This window comes from Geospiza fortis, unplaced genomic scaffold, assembly GCF_000277835.1.
Source record: "Geospiza fortis unplaced genomic scaffold, GeoFor_1.0 scaffold279, whole genome shotgun sequence".
NCBI lineage: Eukaryota > Metazoa > Chordata > Aves > Passeriformes > Thraupidae > Geospiza > Geospiza fortis.
In genome coordinates this window covers 267,588-290,717 of record NW_005054352.1, presented here as the reverse complement: position 1 = coordinate 290,717, position 23,130 = coordinate 267,588, and the positions used below count along the sequence as shown (strand labels likewise).

The following is a 23,130-nucleotide window of genomic DNA, read 5'->3' as shown; positions in this document are numbered from 1 at the left end:
AGTACAGTAAGAATGACAACTACGGGTCATTCCTTCAGCCAAGGCACACCTGAATTCATACCATAAATTCTTGCATATGTCTTGTCAGTTGTTATTTCTACAGAATCATGCAGCAGTAAGATTTCCAGAAACAAACTCATGTAGATTGGCTACACTCTCTATTTATACCTGCAAGAGGTTTCAGAAGGAGGTACGGACTTACTAACACATGGTTCTCATCTAAGGAAACTGCGCTGTGAACTGGAACAAATTATCTGGGAATCTAACATCAAAAGATAACGGACAACAAATAAAAAAATATGAAAGTAAAGACTTCAACCTGAAAAAACAGCCCCAAAACCACACTAAATTTATAATACAGCAAGATATTAGCTTCCATCTATTGGAGCCAAGGCAAAAAAGACGACTGAGCCACAAGATCTTCTAACATGGGAGATAAATCAGCTAGTTCTTGTCCCAGGGTGCTAGTGTTGAAAAGTAAATCCATGAGTTGGTATGGGAAAATGTTGGATGATTAAAATTACAGGACGGTATCCAAAGTATCCCAGTAGCTTCATTCTAAAATTTAGGAATTTTAACACCAAAAGCTGTAATTGTTAAAGTTCCTAATTTATTCTCGAACACATTGAAAGTATTTTATAGTTGTTTCATGCAAAATTGCAGAATGGAGCCATTTAATTTCTCAGTGTTCATCTCTAAGTAACAGGAATAGAACTTTTGTATTAACACAGCACATGGAGAGTAAGAGGATGATGATGATGAATATTCCTATTTGAATGTTTTGTGCTTAATTTTTGTGATGCTTCATTACTGTGTAACACTGCTGTAAGCTGTGAGGATTTAGAGCCTTTCACATCATGGCAACTCATCTCTCCTCTCCAGAGCCAACCAGTGGACTTATTGGAGAGACTGGGAAGCACAAGCATATTTTTCTTTCATTTATATGGGATAATGCCATAGATATGTGTGGGTTAAGGCCATTTACAGTCTGCAGCTTTGACATCAAAGTGGTCTTGGGCATTTAATACAGTATTTATCAACTTTTTTCCAAAGTCTAGCTTGTAAAAATCAAAAGAAAGATTCCAATAGAATTATATATGCACAGAAGCAATCAGGAAGTGGGATATTATTTTCATGAACTCTGTTTGCAAACATTCTGATTTTGAAATAATTTTTAAAACATCTTAAATTAAGTTATGGCATGCTGTTGACATTTCCATTTAGTAGAAGCTGTTACTGACTCAGACAGTTTTCACTTTTGCAGCACAACACGGGTAGATAGCAGAAAGAATGTACTTATAGTATTCCATCATGCATAATTTGTTATATCTGATGTAGAAAAGAGAATGCTGGAGATTTCTTACCTGGAGATATTGTGATAAATAAATCACAATTTGATACATTTTCTTGGAAAATATGCTCATAATAGCAGTGCACTGATATTTACTGGTCATTTATGCGTGACCTAGTTGTGAAATTATATTTGTATTACCTACAAAGAGAGGAAATTAAAGTTTACAACTGAGGATATCCCTCTGACACAATATTTCCATACAATTAAGAACTTATTTCAATTATTCTGCTCTTACCATTAGCAGAATATTTTAAAGCAGATTTATAATCAGGAAGACATACTAACCTTAAGTCTTATCCAAAATGTGGTTTTATTCTAAAAAAGTACACGAAAAAATATACAGTTCTCATCTGATTCTTGTTTATTGTATCATTTGTAAAGTACTCTTTTGCATTTTGAATACTATTACTCACCTCAAACTGTCTCTAGAGCCAAAACTGAATTTTCTGTTACAAACATAACAATTTAGTAGATATTGAATGCATTTTGTCCAGTCTTTTTTTTTTTCTGTTCATTGCAAAATTAAAATTAATCTCTTTTGCTTGAGGCTGCATAGTTTACTATCATTAATTGGGGACAGTAAAAGTCATGAATTTTCAGTAGTAGAGAAGCCTTGGGATATTCAGCTGAGATCTTAATCAAAAATGTTACTGATTGCTTGGGAATCAATGAACAAACCCTTGAGGGGGAAAAAAACAGCATAACCCTAATATTATTCACAAGGTTTTGTCAAAAGGAGCAGTGATTCATAATTATTATTTTTTTATCATAATGTAACATAGTGAGGAATGACAATATTACCCATTTGTGGTCTACGCAAATGGCTCAGAAATATCAATGCTTTTGATCTTTTTGAAGTAGTCTTGCTCACATGAGTAGCTTTTAACACTTAGATTTTCTTTTTGACCTCTCAGCATTTTAAGTTTTAGCATATCCAAAAGTCTTAGCCAATTCAGCGGTTGTGAATCCACAGCTTTGCAGTCACCAGACACTTCAGTGTCAATATAACAACTGTATAACAAATTCTGGTTTTAGATAGTTAACTTTGTGCTGATGACAGAAACTCCAGCCTGTAAGATTAGTGGAAACAGCATTTCTGAATCCTTGAAGGACTTTAAAGGTGAGAAAAGGATCTTAATAAACATGTCATTTCACTTCACTTTTACTATTGCCATTATATTGTTCTTTGTTAGCACCAACTAAAATTTGTCCATTTTTGACCATGTATAACTGAGTAGGAATTAAGCATTTTTAAAAACACATTGACTAATGTCGAGTCAGACATTAGTCCAGACTAGTGAGTTTCAAATCCTTGGGTATTTAGGATCTCTTTTAAGCAGAAAAGAGGAAGTACTTCTTTTAGAACACCATGTCAAGACAAACACACTCTCATATATGCACAAACATACCAAAAAGCAACAATTCAAGTCACTTCAGAGTCTACTGGTTGCCACATGGGATCCTAAATAATAACAGGAAGAAAAATGAATAATGCTTTGTGAAAAAACAGCAGCTTATTTATGCAGTGTTTCAAGAATTAAAATAGTGGTGTGCAAAATATGAGGAGTAAAGATAATTGCTCAGATTAGGCATCGCAGTCAGTATTCTGTCTTAATAAAGCAATGGGTTAGCATATATGCGAATATACATGCTTTCCATTCATATATGTGCATAAACTACTTTAAATCCTTCTCTCTATGAAAATTATGGTTGCAGGCAGCATTCAGATTTCATTTTCAGCTGTGTAAATATGAAATAACAGAACTAGCTGGGTTGCAGTTGCACTCAGGCTATGCATTTGAATAGCCAGGATCACAGTGCTGGCCCTGGGACCAGCATATCTTTAAAATGTATTTTTAGTAGCAATAAAGAGATGCTGTGTTTTCAGAGGATTGTGTTGACAGCAAAGTATATCAATGAAGACCACCTCACTCACAGTGAAGGTCTTCATTTTAAAACAGCACTAAAACAAAATAGTCATTGTGTTTTGACAAAGTTCTTAACTATTTATACCAGAACAGCCAGAACTGCAGAAAGTGCTGGATCTCTCAGAACTCCTAACTCCAAACCAGGAGACACACTATTACTAGGGGCTTCTTCTTTGCAGCTTTTTTAAAATACAGTCTCCATTGTCAGTGTAAACATCCAGAAACCCAGGCTAATACTTCTTTTTAAAATGCAGACTTGATTTATGACAGCTGCATTGGATCGTTAATCATATATTATCTTTATGAGAGCTTTTTTCTAACATATGTTAATTGGCTGTTTTCTGTGACAAATTATGAGCTCTTACTTTGATGAGGTTCAATTGCAATCATGTTTTAGTTGAGTATGTAGAGTTTCCAGCCCCCACTGGCTCCTTAAACCACTACAAACATCTGTACATAGCTGCAGTGCTGAGTAATGGCAGGATTTGGGTTGATCTGATCTCTGTACTGAGTTTTTTTCCGCAGGATATTTTCAGCTCTTTGCACTAAATCTGTCACAGGATTTGCTGGTTTTAGCAAATGAGCTAAAATAAATATCATGTATGGGATTATTAGAATACAATGAGAAGTAATTAACAATATACTGATTTTTTTTTAATATTTAGAGATTTCAATGTCTTATTAGAAATTCTCTCTCAGCTTTATTGCATGCAAATTTACTGGTGTCATGTAGCATTTCTAGAAGCAAAAATGCTGCCTGCTTTTTGGAGACAATGTTTTTTAATTCTTAAATGTCATATTTGCAAGTCAAAAAAAAAAAAGAAAAAGAAAAGTATTTTACTTGAGAAATGGTTGGCCTCACTTTAACTTTTTTAATTTTTACCAAAACCAACGAAGTGTATTTCCCAGCTCAACAGGAGATATGTCTAAGGATGTTTTACATAAACTTGTACATTTTCCTGTTCATGAAGAAAATTTTGCACTGAAAGTTAGTGTATTTCTAACTTTTTTATATTAAAGAAAATCATGCTTACATATGTTCAGTACATAAATTAAGGAAATTCAGACAAAAAAATACCACAATGGAAGTGCCGCATTTTTTATTTAGTACCTAATCTTTTGATGGCACTTGGACACCTTATTGTATTTTATATAGTAATTCATTGGAAATACTGAGACAAAAAACGTGTGCTGTATTTACTCAAAGATGTACTTAGGGTGAATGTGCAGAAATATGCAATCTTATATATTTTAATAGTGAGAGAACAGCCTGGTCATAAAACTGTGTCAAACAGTATCAATTACATTGCAATTAATTTAGCAGAACACTACCCAGCTCAGCTTTGACCTAAACCAAATGGCATTAGATCAATCTGTCCTATTTGTTCTTCAGAGAAATGATGGAGGTTAAATTTCCAAGCAGGTGTTAGAGTTTAGAACAAGAACCAGATGTGTATGGAAGCTACTTCAGTCTCATGACGGTGGTTTTAATTCAGCTATTTCCCTGGAGTACCACACAATCAATGAGTTCCAAATCCTGGGGCTACCTGCCTTTATGTAAAATCATGGGAATATTTCTTCACAGATTATCACTGCACATGTGTGGAAAAATTAGATCAGAAATTAGAGATAAAAAAGGTTAACCTCAGAATTTACATGAACATCATATTTCTTTGAATTTCTGCAGTGAAGAGGTGACAATCAAGTGGAAATGCCTACAGAAGAGATGCATTACTATAAGGAGAATTGTAAGTGTAGAACTCAGACCATGGATATTTAATATGTTTCTCTAGTCACCGCTTGTTGTCAGCAGTATTTTACAAGGGAGGATATGTAGGTCATATGCAGCACAGTGAAGATCATTAAAGACAGGTGGAGAGAGAGGTCTCAAAATGATAATTCTGAATGTGTTGTCCCTACTTCAGAATGTTGGTGGAAGTAAAGTGATGCATTTTATCTTGAAATAATCTACAAATGATGTTCAGTTGTGCTTATTAACATGAGCTTAGTTGGCTTTAAGAAAATAAAACAAGGTAAAGGGAGATATACATGTGAAAGACAGGGATTGGCACTTTATTGGATTTTGAGGCCTGTGAGCCATGTGTCTTAATTGGGGCCAGTTGGGATCATTTAATAATTGCTGTCAGAAGATCAAATTTAATTCTCTTTATAAAAAGACCACAGTGGGATAGAGTAAAACAAATTGCCACCCGAGATTTCAAATGAACTAAGCTTTAATTAGGCTGATTAGGATGCTGTAAAACAGAGAAGGAAACAGGAAACTGATGTATCTGCTGTATACCGTGGTGGACCTTATATGACACTACTGTCAAATATCTTTATTTCAAGAAGATACAGATTAGCATAAAGGATGATAGAGCTTCGACAACATATATGTGCATATATAATGTGTTAGGTATGCAAGGTAACTGTAACTTTCTGAAATTAGTGGTTTTAAATATAGGCATCAATATATTTATGGTCATAATTTTGGCCTTCAACATTGCTTTAATATATTTTTAAATATTCTTTATTTGTTTCATACTCATTGATTATGCCGGATGAGAAGTATAGCCCTTAGAATGTCTCTATTGCACAGTAAATATTCACTGTCCTTTGTTCTCAAAACATTTGCATGAGTAAATCCACATGTTCCTTATCCCCAGATTTCCAGCAGAGAAACTGACTAAAAATGAAAGTGACATGAAATATTTTTGACAGAAAAGGGAGCAGATCTCACACATGTTTACATCCCAACACTGAATCCAATTCTTTGAATTATGCTGACTGCTACTTTTGCCACAGCTGCGTGTTTCTAAGGATATATTTTATCAGAAACCATCTTATATATCAATAGAACTCAAAAAGTGCCATTTCTGAGAAAGCATAATGTACCTCCATAGCCACTATAAGATTTAGCTAATGTATCTTTGTATTGATTATGGTTTTGCTTTTCCAGCATGCTTTTAGGATGATTGTAAGATGAGCCATGCTGCCAGTGATCCTATTAGACAAAAAAAATACTCACTGAAGGTAGAATGGAGACTATCAAGCAAATTCCACTGTATTTTCCTTCTGCAAATTAAGAATATTTTATGTCTGTTTTCTGATATTTGTCAAGGGTGTTGACTTTTTGCATTGGCTATTGCCAAATGCAGTGCATTGTATACAAGCAAGAAATAAATAAATCCAGCTGCATGTGCTAGTGGAGAGGTTATAGCTGAGGTTCTGTATGCAGGATATGATACTCACTTGTGGTTTTAGTAGTTACAGAGAGCAGCAGGTGTACTCTGGTAAACAGTAACCCTTTTGGTAGAAATTTTTTCTTTCACAAGTCTTGAGGTGAGAGCTGTTATACTCCAATTCTGTGAAAAATTAGAAGATCAAATCCTCATGTGGAAAGTATGAATTAGCTACCTAGAACAGTTTTCAAACACTAAATATAAACTATGATGTGGTTGAGAAGCACACTTTATTAGATGAGGCTATGTATGTCTTTGCAAGTAATGCAGATACAAAGTTGCAGCTCTTTTATATCTTTATCATATCACAGGATAACTCCTCAGTGTGTTGTATATCCTAGGTTTCTCTCTTTCTCTATTTTCATGCGAATTTTGTTAACAGAAATATATCTAATGTTTGTCTGATTTTAACCATTAAGGACAAAATAAAATTTGTAGAATATCCCACTAAGCTAGAACAACAGAAAATTTCTTCCTCAATAGATTTTTAAGCCAGTTATTTCAGACAAATTTTTTTCTCCTGTGAGGTATTTTTTTACCTTTTTTACACAGAAAATTCCATGCTATCTTTCCTTTCTTATAAGCAGTTGCATCTGTTAATGCATTTTCCTAGTTCCAAACCACCGGGAATCCAGTTTGTATCTTCTAGCATGGAGAGATCCTTCTTGTCAAGATGCAGCCAGGAGATAGAAAGCAAATAGCTTCAGCCAATAATGTATGATGGGCTAATGCTAACAGATATGGCCACATACTGGCCACACATTATTTCCCTGTAGTCAGAACCTTCAATTTCTTCAACAGATGCTTTATCCTGGACATGCAGAATTGCAGACATGAGGCACAAGGCAATATATGTGCAAGGTTAATTTCCTATCAAATGGCTTGTAAATTCTTTGTAATTGTAAGTGCTTTGTTGCTATACTGCCACTGTACTTGTCTTCCCCTCTTTCAGAGCAAATCCATTCTGAATTCACGTGTTTCTATGTAATTTGTCTGTATTTTGTATGTTTAACAGCAGCAGCCTGTCCTAATTTATGAGCTTTGCCATTAGAAAGGACACATATTTCAGGTATTCATATTTCAGAGGTAGTTCCTCACTTCTCTGCAGTGAAATGTAGGTGTGAGGTTTGTTTCTTTTTTTATTATTAGCCTTATTATGTACCTGACATACATTTCATTTCCTTTTGTCCTTGGGGAAAAAAAAAAGCATCTGTGTGGGACTGGAAGAATTTTGAATTGTCATGGTCATTGGGAAGATTGATATATTTCCCTTGCTTTTTTCCCGCACTTCTTCTTCCTTCTCCTCATTTTAAGCCTGCAGCTGTGTGTCTCTGGGCAAGCAGTTGCATTCAGGGAGTCTCATAGTTTTTATACTCATATCTATCATATTACCATTCATACAAAAAGAAGGAACTGTTACCAGCTTAGCAGCTCTCCACAATGGTGTGCAGTCTAAGTTTTCAGAAGAACTATATTTAATTCTTGACATTTCTAGAAAGGTCAGGAATTAAAGCAAAAAAAAAGTGTTTCTAGAACTGAGTTTACACAAAAGTAAATCAGAATATCTTTGTGTCTAATCATTCCTCTTTAAAAAAGAAATTACCAGATGGAGGGTATACTGATCTGAAGTTGCATTAAAAATCTAATAAAGGTAATTAAACATGAGTTATGCATTTTGGTTTATGTTACAAGAAAGCCAACTTTTTGTTTCTGTGGTAGTTTAGTTTTAGTTGAAATGGTCTAACACCACAGACAGATTATTTCTAGACAGAAATAATATATCTCATTTTCCAGCTTCTATAGCTGGAAATAAAGGATCATTTTGGGGTACACTGAGGATCCAAATAATCATACAACATAAAGGTAATTGTTTTTTTCCAAAATTGCTAGTCTACATTCAGTACTAAATCTGCTTACAACATTTATCTGACTTCTTTTTTCAGTAGTAGTGGTGGATCTCTTATCATGTTGTTATGAGCTAAAAGGAGCAGAAATAGAAACTAGTAATATAGAAATCAGTAATATTCTCTACATTTAAAGTCATGTCTGTCTGAGACTCCTTCCATCTCTGGAGAGTCAGTGATGAACTTGGGTGGCTGGTTGCATCATACAAGATCTAATAGTGAAAAATAAATTTTAAAATATCTAAAGTATTATAATGAAAATTTTCAAGCCTGAGTAGGTGTTATCATACAGCAAAATGCTATCAAATATCTTGAGAGTTTGGCATACAGAGATTTCATGGGACACCAATGGTTTGTACAGATTTTGTGGAATTTCAGTGGCTCAGGACATGTGAATACATTTTATGTTTAATTACTTCATTTCTCTGGTAGGAAGCTGAACCATGTTAAGGGATATGCTTAAGAGTCATTGCTCATCTTTGGCTTGAGTAGCTAGCCAAATTCAAGGTATTATAAAGGTTGTTGCCACTAGGGCAGGCAAACTGATAAGTGACTCAAATATTTCCTTAATACTCTTATGCCCCCCCAACATATTTATACAGTTTTCCCATCAAGATATTTCCCATCATAAATCTGAAACATTTTTACTTTCACTCAAGCTTTAACTAAGCAATTTTTCTCACTTACTTTAATTATGTTGGAAGATATTCCTTTCATTAACTCCTTAACAATGTTTCCATAGAGTCTGTTCTGTTAGAAGTTTTTCATATAATTAGGAACTTATTCTCAGGGCTTTTTCCTCTTAGTTTCTACATTCATTTTCCCAGTTTTATGTCATTTTCATCCACAGCTTTTTCCCCTGTTCTACCTCTTTAGATGATCCTTCCTAATTTTCAGCTTAGTCTTTGAACCAATTACAGTGCTCAGTCATTCATTTGCTTGGTAATTTAAAGACACTTCGGGTTCTTATTACAGTTTGTTCCATTTATGTATGCCACAAAAATACTGTTTCTAAAAGATTTCTCTTTTCTCTAAAAACTTCCTGAAATGATTCATTTGCAAATGTGTAAGACATTCCTTTTCAAAATATGATTATGAGGTCTCTGCAATCCAAGCCTTTGTTCCTCTTCACAGAGATGAAATGGTAGTGCAACACAAACCTGGAATAGCAGAACTCAGTTATGTTGTTAAACTATAGATACACTTGATTACAGTGAGAAAGAGGAGGACTCCTTTGCAGAATTTCAGAGAATTCTTTGGGTGAGAAGAGGATTCTGGGTCAGGGCGTATAAAATTTCTCTGGAGCTTGTTGGGTGAAGACAAAGGAGACAAAGCTCATGTAGATCTTGACAATTCCATCCATTTTATCCAAAATTTAATTGTCTTCTCCATCCATTTCACCTATTGCATCTAGACTCGTCATTGACCATAGTTTAGACAAACACTGTCTAAGTACATGTACCAAGCTTCCCAGCATTCAGCAAATTATAAGCAGAAAGTAATCAAAAATCTGTTATGAAATAATCCTTTTTAGAATTAATCCATAGTTCCTTCAATACAGGAAATCTCAGATTGCCCGTCACTCATGCTGGCATCACTAAGCACCTGTACCCAAGTTCAGACTATGATTTGATACTGTATTTTATATTTTTTTCCAATAATACCCAGGTATTATTGGAATAATTGTTGATTTGAAAAGCTGTTTTGGGGATTTAAATTCCACAGACTCCTTCACATGCAAACATTAGTAAAAAAATCTGTAAATCTAGATCTAACCACAGTCAGAGACTGCTTTCAGGTGATGCAATAACTTAACACTAGAGATCTTACATTTTCCTGTAATAAGCCAACACTTTCCAGTTGTTTGTGTTTAAGACTGCTCCCAAACTATAGCACTAGTGTTTTACCTGGTATATAATACATCTGTCAATACAAGCAGACCCAAATCAGGGTAGGTCCAAGACCTTTTCAACTCACAAAGTGCTAAGTCTTACCCTGTTGACCACTGAAGTGCTTTCTCTTCTTTAGCTCAGTAAATGACAGACTGAATTTGTAAAACACCTTTCATTACATTCTTTGTGCATCTAGTAACTATAATGCAATCCAATCAAATTATTAGCTCAAAACTGTCAAGACTCCTAGTTGAATTTCTAGTGGTCCAATTTCCCTACTCCAATTTCAGTCAGGTTCCCATTCCTAGCCACAGTCTCCATTTCAGACCAACTAGGTAATTCAGTTTTCAATCCTTTATTTTTTCCCCCTTTTATTGTTAGTGTGTCCAATTGAATAAACTGTTATGCTTGACCAGTCTGAAGCACCTTATGGATCTTATTCCCTATATGTTGGTCAGACTGCCATTATGTCTGTCTAGCTGCTAAGGGTACATCAGGGACTTAATCATAAACATATAAACTTTTTCTTCAAACTATTTACTTCAATTTTTGTCGTTTGGGTGATGGGTACACATGGAAATGCCACCAAATAATTAGTGTAGTTTTAAAAATGACTCTTCACAGGTATATATTTTATACCAACATTTCACTTAATTATTTTCCTTAAAATCTAATTAGTGTCTGCTATATTTGCTTTAGAAATCCAATACTCCTCTTCATTTTAGCCATCTTCAGAAACATTGTAAATTAGCCAGGTCTTCCTTTCTTCCTCAAAAATAGCAGGCACGTATCTACTGGAGTCCAGGCAGCTAGTTTTCATGTGGTGGTTGCTTCTTGTGGTCCACTGCTGCAAGGAATGACTCATCATCTGCAGCAAATTCCACAATCACATGGAAGTATTTTGATCTTTTGTCATGGTTCTTTATCAGCATGGCCAGGTTTGGTATAGCATGCATGCAACATTCATAAAATCTTCCACCACTGCATTGGATGGATGTCTGTCAGCACGTATTGTGAAAGATAAGCTAAAGTCACTCTTATTCTTTCATACAGGCATGGATTGGCTTAAATAGAGAGGCGGCTACAGACAAGATATTCTGTGTCTGGATATCAGTCTCTTGAAAAGCAGGGTGTATAGTACAGTGAAATACAGCTGTTGTTAGGAAGTTGGTAGGAATCTTCTCTGCTATTTTGGCAGTGATGTTTAGTTTGCCCCAAAAAATTTTTCAGGGGAACTTTGCAAAACAAGAAACTCTTCCACCCATGATGCACAAGTTCTGGCACTGTGAGATAACTTGGTATTGTATTTAAGCTACATGGGCCACAGTTGTCTGAAGCATTCTTACAATGTGTCTTCAGAAGTGCTTAATTCCAAATTTTAAAAAATCAATCACATTGCAAAACATTCTCATGGCTGTTCCAAGGCATAGAAAATAACAATATTGATTAAGCCAACTGATTGATTAGCTGCAAGAAAGGAAATTTCTGCAATTCATTGTCTTATTGTCATTATACTAGGAGTATGTTGAAATGTAAACAAGCAAATAAAGTACAGTTCTAGAAGTTCAGATTTAAAATATACACATTTTACTATCCTTTATACAAAAACAAATAAATAAATGGACTATCAGTAGAAATAATCTTATGAGTCCAGCGGATGATTTCAAAAGCAGTAGAAAAAATATTGAAATATGAATTCAAACCAAATATTTAAGTTTTCTCTTAAAATTCTAAATAGCAGTTTACATATTGGGAATGATTTTATCGTTTGCTACTTTATGAACATTTTGCTTATTCCATAACTTAGAAGTCAGGTTAAATAGCTGATAATATAATAAGCCTTGGTAGTTACAGATTACAAATATTTTCTTTATTTACAGATTTTTTGGTTTGACATACCGTCTCTCTAGTAGTCTCTAGTACTTCCACCTATTATAATTTTTCTGCTATGGCTTAACTGTTTGTTTTATATTTCCTGTAGCCAAATGCATGATCTCCTGAGAGTTAAATTCAGTCAATTAAAATTACTCCCTTTCAACCTTTTTGTATGGTAGCCTGCCCTTAAGATCAAAACACCAAAGTGTAGGTTATGTTTTATTTCTAGATCAGAATGTTGTGGACAGATGTTTGAAAGCTTAAGAAGACTCCAATTCATTTTTACATGGCTTTCTGCCTGGAGAAACATGCTGTAGATCGTAACATTGCTGCTTTACTGGTATATTGCCATGGTGATGACATACGTAATTTTATCACAACCTTCTGTCAATGGCCCAAACTCTGTCCTTTGTTATGACCATGCAAACAAACCACCACGTAAATGTAAAGAAGCACTTCTATCTTTAATGTCAGCTGATTTCAGTCAGATAACATGACAGATAATTATTTTCACCCTTCTCTGCATTTCTTTAAACTATACCCAACTCAAGGTGACAGTGAGTGCTGTCTTCAATTGACACAGTATGCCCAGCTGTTTCTTCATTGTGTAGCTGTCTTTGTAGGTGTGTAGAACATAGTCAGGATTTTAGAGAAACCATTTGAATGACCATTTTATCTTAATATGCGTCCCTCATTGTCAATACTCATGGTTACATTTTTGCAGCTAAGTTTTCATCCGAAAAGTAGATGATGTATTCCTACTCAGTACATTCACATTTTTAGACACAGATTCAAACCTGTTTGAGAAAACGGGTTTGCATAAAAAGATTTCATAGACCTTTTAAGTTACTTTTATATATCAAGATAAGAATGGTAGGGGAAAGGGAACAGCACTTTTTTCTTTAATTCCTTATATAGTATAATAAAGAAAAAATTATTTTGTTCTTCAGTTTTAACCTAATTATTAAACTCAGAATGTAAGCTGCTTAATGGAACAAGGATGTCGTTATGACAAGCTTGTTACTTTTGTAAAGCAACCATGAAAATGTTACAAACTCTAGCACATTTTAACTTGTTTTTTCTCTGACTGCCTTCTTTCTTTTGTTTATAAATAAAATATTTTTACTGTCTTGTTTTGATACTACTTATTTCTCCTGGTGTAACTGCTCAAAGGATTCTCTGTCTGGGGTGTTGCAGCAGAGCAAATTCAGACTGTTTTGCTCGGAGAAGGAAGTGGACAGTTTTGGTTCCCATTTTGCACTTCTGGAACAGTTTAGGGAAGGAAGCACCTTTACACCTTTTATTGTTTGTGGTTGCTGACATAATATCCTTCCCTGACTGCTTTGTGCGTGCTTCCTGCCATTCTGTCAAGATTCTTCTGTGTTGCAGAGAAGGGATAGTGGGTGTGCATGTGTGTCTATGTGTGTGCATATGTCTGTGTGTCAGTGTTCAAAAGAGAGACAGTACTGGTCAAGCGATTTACTACATTTTTCCTTTAGCTCTTTTCCCTTCTCGAGGCTCAGATCAATCTTCTGTCAGCTACCACTGCCTTTTGCCAAATCATATAATGAATAGAAGACCGCCAAAAATAAAGTTCCTCTTTTTTAAAGCAGTCTAGTTTGTTTTGGTTTTGATTTTTTTTAACTACTTGGCTTTACAAAACAAAGGCAGAAAATTATAACAAAATAACATTTAACTCCATGTTTCTTCAAATGTAATTTGTTTGCACGTGATTGTATTATTAAGCTGGAAGTTTTATGTGGAGCTACTTCAATAAAGCTCCTTTTTAATTTCATTTGGATGATTGAGGCCTGCAGTACTATTTCATTTTTGTAGTACATTCAACTTTTCTAGTCAATGTGCTTTATTAGCGTTAGTAAAATAACAATTTACCAGTTAACAGGGACTTTAAATACTTGCTTATTACTGTAATAATGAACTTTAAATGCTTAATACTGCAATCCTTGGATAGTAAGAATAGCACTTGAAAGACTATGTGTTGATAGGTGTGTGGGGGGGTGGTTCTAAAACGAAATTAGTAGAAAAATTGAAAGCCTTTTATTTAAAATTGGACTAGTAAGCAAAAAGCAAACTAGGACATATAGGAAGAAAGATTTTTTTTTTAATCCAACTCACTGCCCATTGAAGCAAATTTATGTTTCTTTGCAAATTATATGTTTCATACAGATGACCTAACTATAGGTTTTATACAAAATTCTGCTTATCAAGTCTTGCATGAATTACTTGAAAATAAATTTGTGTAGATCACAGGAATTTTAATGTTCTGAGTTTAAACTGTCTGTAAAAGCTGTTGTTGTTTAAAGACTGTTCTTAAATGTAGAACTCAACATACTGCTCTTCTGCTCTTTGGGAGGAACTCAACATACTGCTCTTCTGCTGTGATTTTTATCCTTCCTGACAGAGTTTTCTCCATATTAAGTGATTTTTTTTCTGAACTCACTAAGTATCTTGTTCTGCAGAGCAGCTCATCTTCACTAACCAGCCACAACTGCTCTAATCTGCCCATCCTGACCTTCCAAACTGCAGTGAATAGCTTAGGCAGACAGTGCTGTAAACCAATAGCACCACTGGCCTCAGATGAATGAAAGAAAAGGAAGTTATTCCATATGCCCTTGCTGTGGATTAGAGGATGTCTTGCTTCTGCTGAGAAAGACAGTTAGACTCTTTGACTTCCAAATGTGCATGGGAAACACCATTCTAATTTGTGCTTTGTGTTGGAGGTAAGACTATAGGAAAAACAGGAAAGAAGCCCAAACCAAGGAAATGTAAAAACTGTTTCTAAAAATAGACTGGGTTTGTTTGTCAACACTGAAAATCAGATAGGACTGCCTAGCTTTGTTTGGAAAAGAAGCTTTAAAAAATACATTTGCAAAATAAGTTTATTTCAAGTTTTTTGCCTTCTTTTTTTGTTGTTGCTGCAAATATGATCAACAACCATTGTATCTATTTAAGCAGTGAGTAGCTATTGTTTTCAAATATAAAAAGAAGCCAAGAATTTTTGCAGACTATATTTTCTTATAGTTGCAATATGAATTATTCCACGTTCTGTGTTCTGTATTTTGGTAATAATATACAAATATGCCCAGAAAATAATATAAAAAAGACATTAATGCATAGAAATATAATAAGTATACTTGAAGATCTGTTTTGCCCAACAGATTAATTACACCATAGTGGCTAGCTAGAAAACTCAGACTGACTGCTTATTTGTTAATTTTTTTCTTTAGAGTGATAGAACACTTGAACAACCTAAAGTTTAATGTATGCTAAGAAAATCAAAAGAGAATTGAACATCAGAAGGAGTGAGATCTAACTTTTCTACCTCAGTAGCTTTGAATCAGAGCCAAATAATGGATTAAATGACCAGGATATCAGCTTAGTGTTATGCAATACTTTGTGAGAATTTATCAGGTTGGCTGAGATACTGTAAGTTTAGAATAAATGAGGAAATGCCAGGCTGTGTTTTAAAATTACTTTTTTTTTTAATTCCAAGGCCATATTTTTACTGCACTTCAAAAGAACATTTAAATTCATATTGTTCAGATTTCCTTTTCCTATTCTGTGTTTCAAAAACTTTTGTGCTGTTCACTTAAAACATATAAAAATATACTAATATGGTAAACTGAGATTATAAAGCAGAAAAACTTGTGGTTTTTACCTTATACAAGACAAAATAATTTTTGTATTTTTAACTATTTCTATAGATTCTTTTATTATTAAATAAAATTATTTTATTGTTAAAATACTTTGGATATTATATAAATTAATTATGTGGTCTATAACATTTTGTGAAATATGTTTCCTGCATTGTGTATTTTTATATACTGGACATTTCTCTCCTTGGCTCTGTGACAGAGGCAATATTGTAAAGCTCATGCATTACTAAAACAGTGAAAATATTTTTCAAAACATTCTTCATCTGCCTCTATTGTTCTGTTTTTATAAGAAAACATGTGTTTCCAGGATTTTAGAATTTTAGAATTTACACTAAAATGAAATGACAGAAAAGGGCACTAATGTTTTTTCACATATTATAATATGTGAAATATCTTCAGTAATACTTTCACTAATTTATATTCTTAAAGAATAAAGCTAGGAACTTTGGGTTTAAGGTAGCTGGCAACTCATATATCAAGTAACACTTAACTAAATGTCCATTGTATTTGCATAATGAGGGAAATTATCACCTCTGCTGTCAAAGTACAACATTGTTTTCCCTTCACAAATAAATTAGCTGGCCTGCTTAGCATACATAGATACAGAATAGTTTATTAACTCTCTGACTTAGGTAATTTTTCATATTAGATCTGTGAGTGATATTTAAAATTAGAGACATTAATTCCATTAAAATTTCACTACTTGTACTTCAATCTTTTTCTTTATTTCTTGATATATTTGTATTTGGTGTTTTCTTTCATAGAAATAAGCCTTTGAATATTTTTTTTCTTCTGTTGATTACTTGTTTTATAGGTGCAGTAAATTTTAATTCAAATTTACTTGTACACTAAATCATAATGAGGATGCTTGGCCAGCTCCATGTAATAACTTTCTCCTGGTTATCAATTTCATGGTAACATTTGATTTTCTTTCTGTGTTTAGCAGGAACGAATGCAGGGGACTGTGAACTGAGTGGTGCAAGTGCTGAAGAAGGAGGTTTGTTTTGAGGAAACAGGAAAGAGGAATAAAAGAGAAGGGAAAAATACGTAATTTTAAGGAAGAAGGAGAGAAAAAAAAACGGGGACTATGGGGAGAAAAAAGATTCAGATTACAAGGATTATGGATGAACGTAACAGACAGGTGAGTTGGAAAAATACCTGACTTAAGCATCATACTATATTTATAAGGTAACTTATTATTAAGGTGATTAAAAAGTTGATAAGTCTGTGTACCTATGCATATCCCGACATATATATATACACAATGTATGTTAGACTATCAAAGAAAAAATACTTTTGTAAACAGCCTGAAACCTCACACACAGTGTTTTCAAGTTCAGTAACATGCACAGTTAGGAAGTTATTATTTGAAGACTTTATTTTATAAAGACTGCTGTGTGTGCTCTACTTGCTTTGAGTTCAGTCTGGAATATATATGGTTAAGCACACCTGTGAGTTGCTACAGGACACAGGCTTTTAGTACTATATTTTTTGAACTGTGTTCAATATGAGTTATTATACTATGAGCACTCATTTAAATTCAGACATCCCAATTCTTGAAGGTTAAGGTGCTCCTTCACCATTGCAGTGTCTTTATTTTTACCTCCTTCACATAAAAATTTTATGAAGATACTACTTCATAAAAAAGTTTCCTCTTTTCCTGTCTGAATTTTAAGAATTTGAGTAGCCTAACACATTCTAAAATCTACATACAATAATACAAGCATGTTGTAGTCATAAAACCAAGTGACCATCACTATTTAGCTAAGGCTAAATAGGTCCAATAGGACAGATTAACTAATTTTTAGCTCTGCTTTAAATAAAATGGTTAGGGAGCTGTCACATATTATCAACACTATCTCTGCTAGTTGAAATATGATCATTTAGGAATTAGGAAATTTTCTTCCCTGTGGTCACAAAAATAAAATTCAGTAACAGATATTTTCAAATAATATTGGTGAAAATTGCTGCTGTTTACATTTGATGAAAATGAATGGATGGGGATGTTTTGTTGAATCTGGAGAACCACAACTGCGAAAATCTCTCCACATAATTATTTAATACTGTGTTTAGTGTTCTTCCTGCCCCTGGCTGCAATTTAGGAATAATCTTCAGTAGCTGATTTTTAAGAACTTGATACTGAGTTACTATTAATATAGTAGTACTACTAATTTGATCTATAAATCTATAAATTTCTTCATATATTTAGGGATTTTTTAACAATCTGTTAGTCTTGGAGGATTTTATAAAGCCTTAAAAAACTCAGCCTAAGCATAACAACAAATTATAGTCCTTAAAAGAATTTTTAAAAAATGTAGTGTTAGTAGTAACTTGTGATCTCTATGGCAGAAAATCATGCGTAACAGCAAAATGTTCCTTATGATGGATGCATTTACTGTTTTCCCTAAAAGTTGCCTGCTTTGGTAAGACAGGTAAAAAGCAATCATTCTAACAATATATAAATGTAGTCGTATTTATTTTAATTGTCTTATAGCATGGAGTTAAAATTGGATGTTAAATATTGAATTTAATTTATTATAAATATTAAGTCAGTAGTTGTTTGAAACTTGCCCATGCTATAATGGCTTCTTTTTGAAGGGAACCTGAATGATTTTGTCAATGATACCACAAAATTTTACCATTCACAACATTAGTTCATACAACAGTTTCAATCTCAACTTGCTTGCTCAAATATAGTATTCACAGAGATTTTAGCCCCACTTTTGTAAAAAAACCATTTTTAAATGGTTAGATATACTTTTAAAAAAAGGAGACAGCTAATCTTCAAATTATTCATAGTAGAGTTTCAAGGATTACAGAATCAGTTTTGGAACTAATAATTATGAATAGAACTGTAACACTAGAATACTAACAACTGTAGTGCAGGAAGTGTTTGTTTCACTAGCATTTCTTAGACTCATAGAATCACAGAATGGTTTGGATTGGAAGAAACATATTTCCAACTCCACTGCCATGAGCAGAGGCTCCTTCCAAAAGACCAGGTTGCTCAAAGCCTGACCTCATACACTTCTAAGGAACAGGGCAGCCTTATTTTCTGTTGTCAACCTGTATGTGTGCTTCACCACCCCCACAGTAAAGAATTTTTTCCTAATATCTAATCTAAACCATCTAAACCTACTCTCTGTCAGCTTGAATACATTCCCCCCTGTCCTGTCACTCCATGCCCTTGTAAAAAGTTGCTCTCCCTCTTTCTTGTAGACTCCCTTCAGGTACTGGAAAGCTGTAGTTTAGTTCCAGTCTTCTCTTTTCCTGGCTGAACAATCCCAATTCAATATTGGCTAATGTATCTTAGCCACTGTGAGGCTGGAGGTAGATTTACATTATTTTACTTTCCATATTGTAAAATTGTCTTGATTCTGCATCTTATTTCTACTAATATATTAATGATAATTTTAAAAGAATTTCTACTGACTTTATCTTGCATTTAGTGCCCTGATTTAAAGCTCAATGAACCAAATGAAAAGATTTTCATCATTTCATTGGACTGTGGGATTAGGCTTTTTAATTTTAATAATATATATGTGATTAAGTACAACTGGATTTTTAATAATAGCTGACTGTTTTAACCATTTATATGAGATGTACTCTTGCATAAACCTCACTGGTTCTTAAAATATTGCTGCTTTAGCATAGCAATATTAATGTATTGCTGCTTTAGCATAGCAGCATCAGTTTATTTGTTTCCGTACTTGCATATTTCCAGTAATCTTAAACTATGAACATTCTTCTATTCCTATTTTCTCTTCTTATTTGATTGCATAAATATATTTTAAAAAAAAATATTAAAATGTTGCACCAGAAAAAATTGGTTAAAATTTTTTGATTAGTGAAGCTAAGATACCAGCTCAAGCACAGTTCCACAAAGCCTATTTGTAGCTCCATTTACAGTTGGAAATATTTTCTTTCTCCCTCACCAAAAAACATTTGCAAGAACGGCATCAAGTCTCTTGGCTAGAAACTGTCTTATTGTTTGTTGCTTACATTCAAACACAGCATGGTTTCACAATACAAGATATCTTATATATGATATACCTGGATGATGCATCCTCAGCTATTCTCAAGCACATAAATCCTCTGCAGTACAGCACATGCTGGTAAAAATACGTGGAATATGTATCAAATAAGGAGCTATAGCAGTAATTTTATTATTCTGTCTCCTCTCCTGATGCAAAGGTGAATCTATTTGGAAATTAGAATATTTGTAAAATGGTTCAAGTTGCTGCAGGGTCCAGGGAGCAAAATTCTTGTCCTTGATTTTCCACTCAATTTCCCAGCCTCCTTTATGTCAGCCATTGAATGATGTACTTGTTCTCTCTGTGAAAAAGCTGCTTTCTTCCACACTACTATCTGCTATAGTAGAAGACTCCCCTACTCTTCAAAGTGCTGGTATGAGTGGATTGGGAAGGACAAAAATAGAGGTGATCTCCCTTCAAGAGAATTTCTTCTGAGCAAGTCTAGTTCATTGGATTTGTGCACTTTAGTGACCATACTGGTAATAAAAGTCATTTCAAACTACCCAGAGTCATATTTCTGGCTGCAAATATCACAGACATGCACACTTTGAGGATACAATCTGTGCTTTTCCAGAAACTATTTTAAGCTTTGACTTTTTGGGATAAATTAAAGGGAAAGTGCTTCAATTAACTCATTAGAGGCCAGTCCTTTTACCCTGGCCTGCTTAAGAGTTCTCACGTTACTGAGAGACTTTAATGAGTGCAGAATTCAGGACTTTAACTGGCAGAAACCATTAATTTAATGATGTTTCTTGTGAGCTGCAAGTTGGCTATATTTTTCTAATCCTCATGGATACTTTATGGTGACAAAGATGGCGCTAATGTTTGACACTATGAATGACCATGGATTTTCTTTGGTTGGAAAGGTTTCAGAGAAGACTACCTGAAAAATTCCCTTTCACTGTTTTTTGACACATGTAGAAGGAAAATTAATAACTGTCAGGCCTAGATTAAATATTTATTTCTTTTGTGTGATTTGGTTACTACCATAGCATTAAATGAAAATCAAAACTCTCAAGTGAATCCTGTTATAATTAGACAATGTGACCAAATATTTTCTTTTTATTCCAGTGATAATTCATGGATAATATGGTCTTTATAAATGTATACCAGGAATGAATCCCTGGTAATATTGTTCAGGCTCAACAAGGTTGTGAGGTTGTGCTAGCTTGGTCAACAGACCATTCAAATTGACTGTGACTGCTTGCATAGTAGTTCCAACATCAGCAGAATCAATAGCATTTTGGCAAATAGCCAAAAATGTTAGCATTGACACCTGATGCTAGAAGTTCCTCGCTGCTACAAGTTCTCTCTGCAGAAATTTCAATTGAGCAGATTGGAGAAGAATTCTGGTAACACTTCTAGAATGGTTAAAAAAAGAAAAAGAGGGAGATCACTTGGGAAAACGTGTGAACCTTATTTTCCTGTTTTCTTAATTGAAAGAAATAATTTATCTACCTTTGCTATGGTCAACATATGAATGAAAAATTTTATTCCTCTGTCACAGAAAAGTCCTTGTGTTTTTTCTGGGTTTTGTATAAATGTGAAATATTTTGTTAGTTTTAATGATAGCCTTTTGCAGTCTGCTTCAGATGAGGACCATCTGAAATATTTTGCAGCCATCCAGACAGAGCTGTCCAGGCCTAAAATACATAGGTGTAATGACATAAATTATATTGTCTTACTGTTATACAAAGTCTCCCATAAAATATCTCATTAAATCTATGGTCTGTAAACTAAATCCAGAGGTCTATTGACCCAGGAATGACGGCGTATTGACCCAATGATTTTCTGGTGTCAGATCTGGAACACTGCCTTGCATTTAATCCCCATTTTTTGTCTGATTAGTATTAGGAAATATGAAGCCTTACATGGTGATTTTTTGTCCCTTTGATTTTCTTGCTCATTAGTTTTGCATTTTTTCCTGCTTATGTAGAGTGGCAATTACAACTGAGTTTATCATATCTAATGATCCTGCACAGCGTTCATTTCTTTCAATTTGTAATGAGTTGCTGGGGTCTTAACTTTTGTTAAATACCATATAAGTCTAAACTTCAATATTAAGGTGTTTAACATTGAGACACCCGTTTTTAAAGCATCATGTCTGTGTTAATCTGTAGGGTATAACAATAACATACACTTGCTGTTTAAATTTTTCATGGCCAGACTTTTTACCATTCTCTAATTTCAGAATATCTGTAAAGCTATAAACTGAGCATTATTGAGTTATCAGCTCAATAGAGAACAAATCAAATCAGGTATTAAAGGAAAGTATTGGGGCAAGGGAAGAATATCCTGGAAGGAAGTGAGCATTTGCAGGAAGACCTAGATTTGTTATACTGACTTTGATACTTAATGATGCTATTTTCAAAAATAATTTCAGCCTCATGTATCTATTTTTGTCTGTGTTTCAGCTCTATTTAAAAGGAAAGGTTAAGAGACTATTGTCTGAATCAGAAGTTTCCCAGTTGAAAGAGCGAAGAACCTTGAATATTAATGCAAACATGAGCATAAGATAAAAAACATTTTCTCCACCTATTTACTTATATTTTCATTATTCCTTCATGGAGCATCTTCATTTTATCCTAGACATAACATTTCACTACCTGTCTCTAGGGAAATGTTTTCACATGAAAACATAACTTCTTGACAATGCATCTAAGCATAATTTTTGTTCAATTAACCTTTGTCTTAAAAATCACACATTTTATCTTTTACATATTTTTATTAATTGCTTATATTAAATTAAACACAGATATATACTTAAAATATAGCATTAAAATTAGACAGTGAGAGTGGTTTTTCAGAGGTAAAGTCAGGTTTCTGCAAGAAAAGAGTTGCGCTCCAAGTTTTCAAGACTCCTAATTTGTGGTGATCTGTACAACTTTGGCAACATTTTTCATGTTATTCCAGACTACCTGAGAAGTAACACTTTAACAGAGCTACTGAAATGGACCACGGATTTCTAAAATGCAATATTTTGAGGTTAAATGTTCTTTTATTACAAATTGATGTTCTGAACATCATTTGGAGCGAATCATCCTAAGGTAAATATTTAGGTCAAATTACTTTTAATTTGAAGTGTGAGCAAGAAGCCTAAGTAAAGAGAGTGCAGTACATCTGCCAACACAGCAGAGCGGAAAAATAGTGCAGACACAGGCACAGTCTTGCTGTCTTGCAAGGAATGGTTTAGAAAGCCCTGGGGGAGAAAGAGCTAGAGGTGG

The 23,130-nt window shown here is 33.9% G+C and overlaps 1 protein-coding gene across 14 annotated transcripts in view; it reads left to right on the top strand.

Moving 5' to 3' along the window:
* The window catches only part of MEF2C (myocyte enhancer factor 2C), a 133,482-nt gene that overhangs the window by 40,302 nt on the left and 70,050 nt on the right, over positions 1-23,130 (top strand). For all 14 annotated transcript variants that reach the window (XM_031058919.1, XM_031058921.1, XM_031058918.1 and 11 more), the window contains one exon: positions 16,816-17,013. In XM_031058919.1, coding sequence (XP_030914779.1) covers positions 16,960-17,013 — 54 coding nt within the window. In that variant the 5' untranslated portion in view covers positions 16,816-16,959. The remainder of the gene's footprint in view (positions 1-16,815; positions 17,014-23,130) is intronic.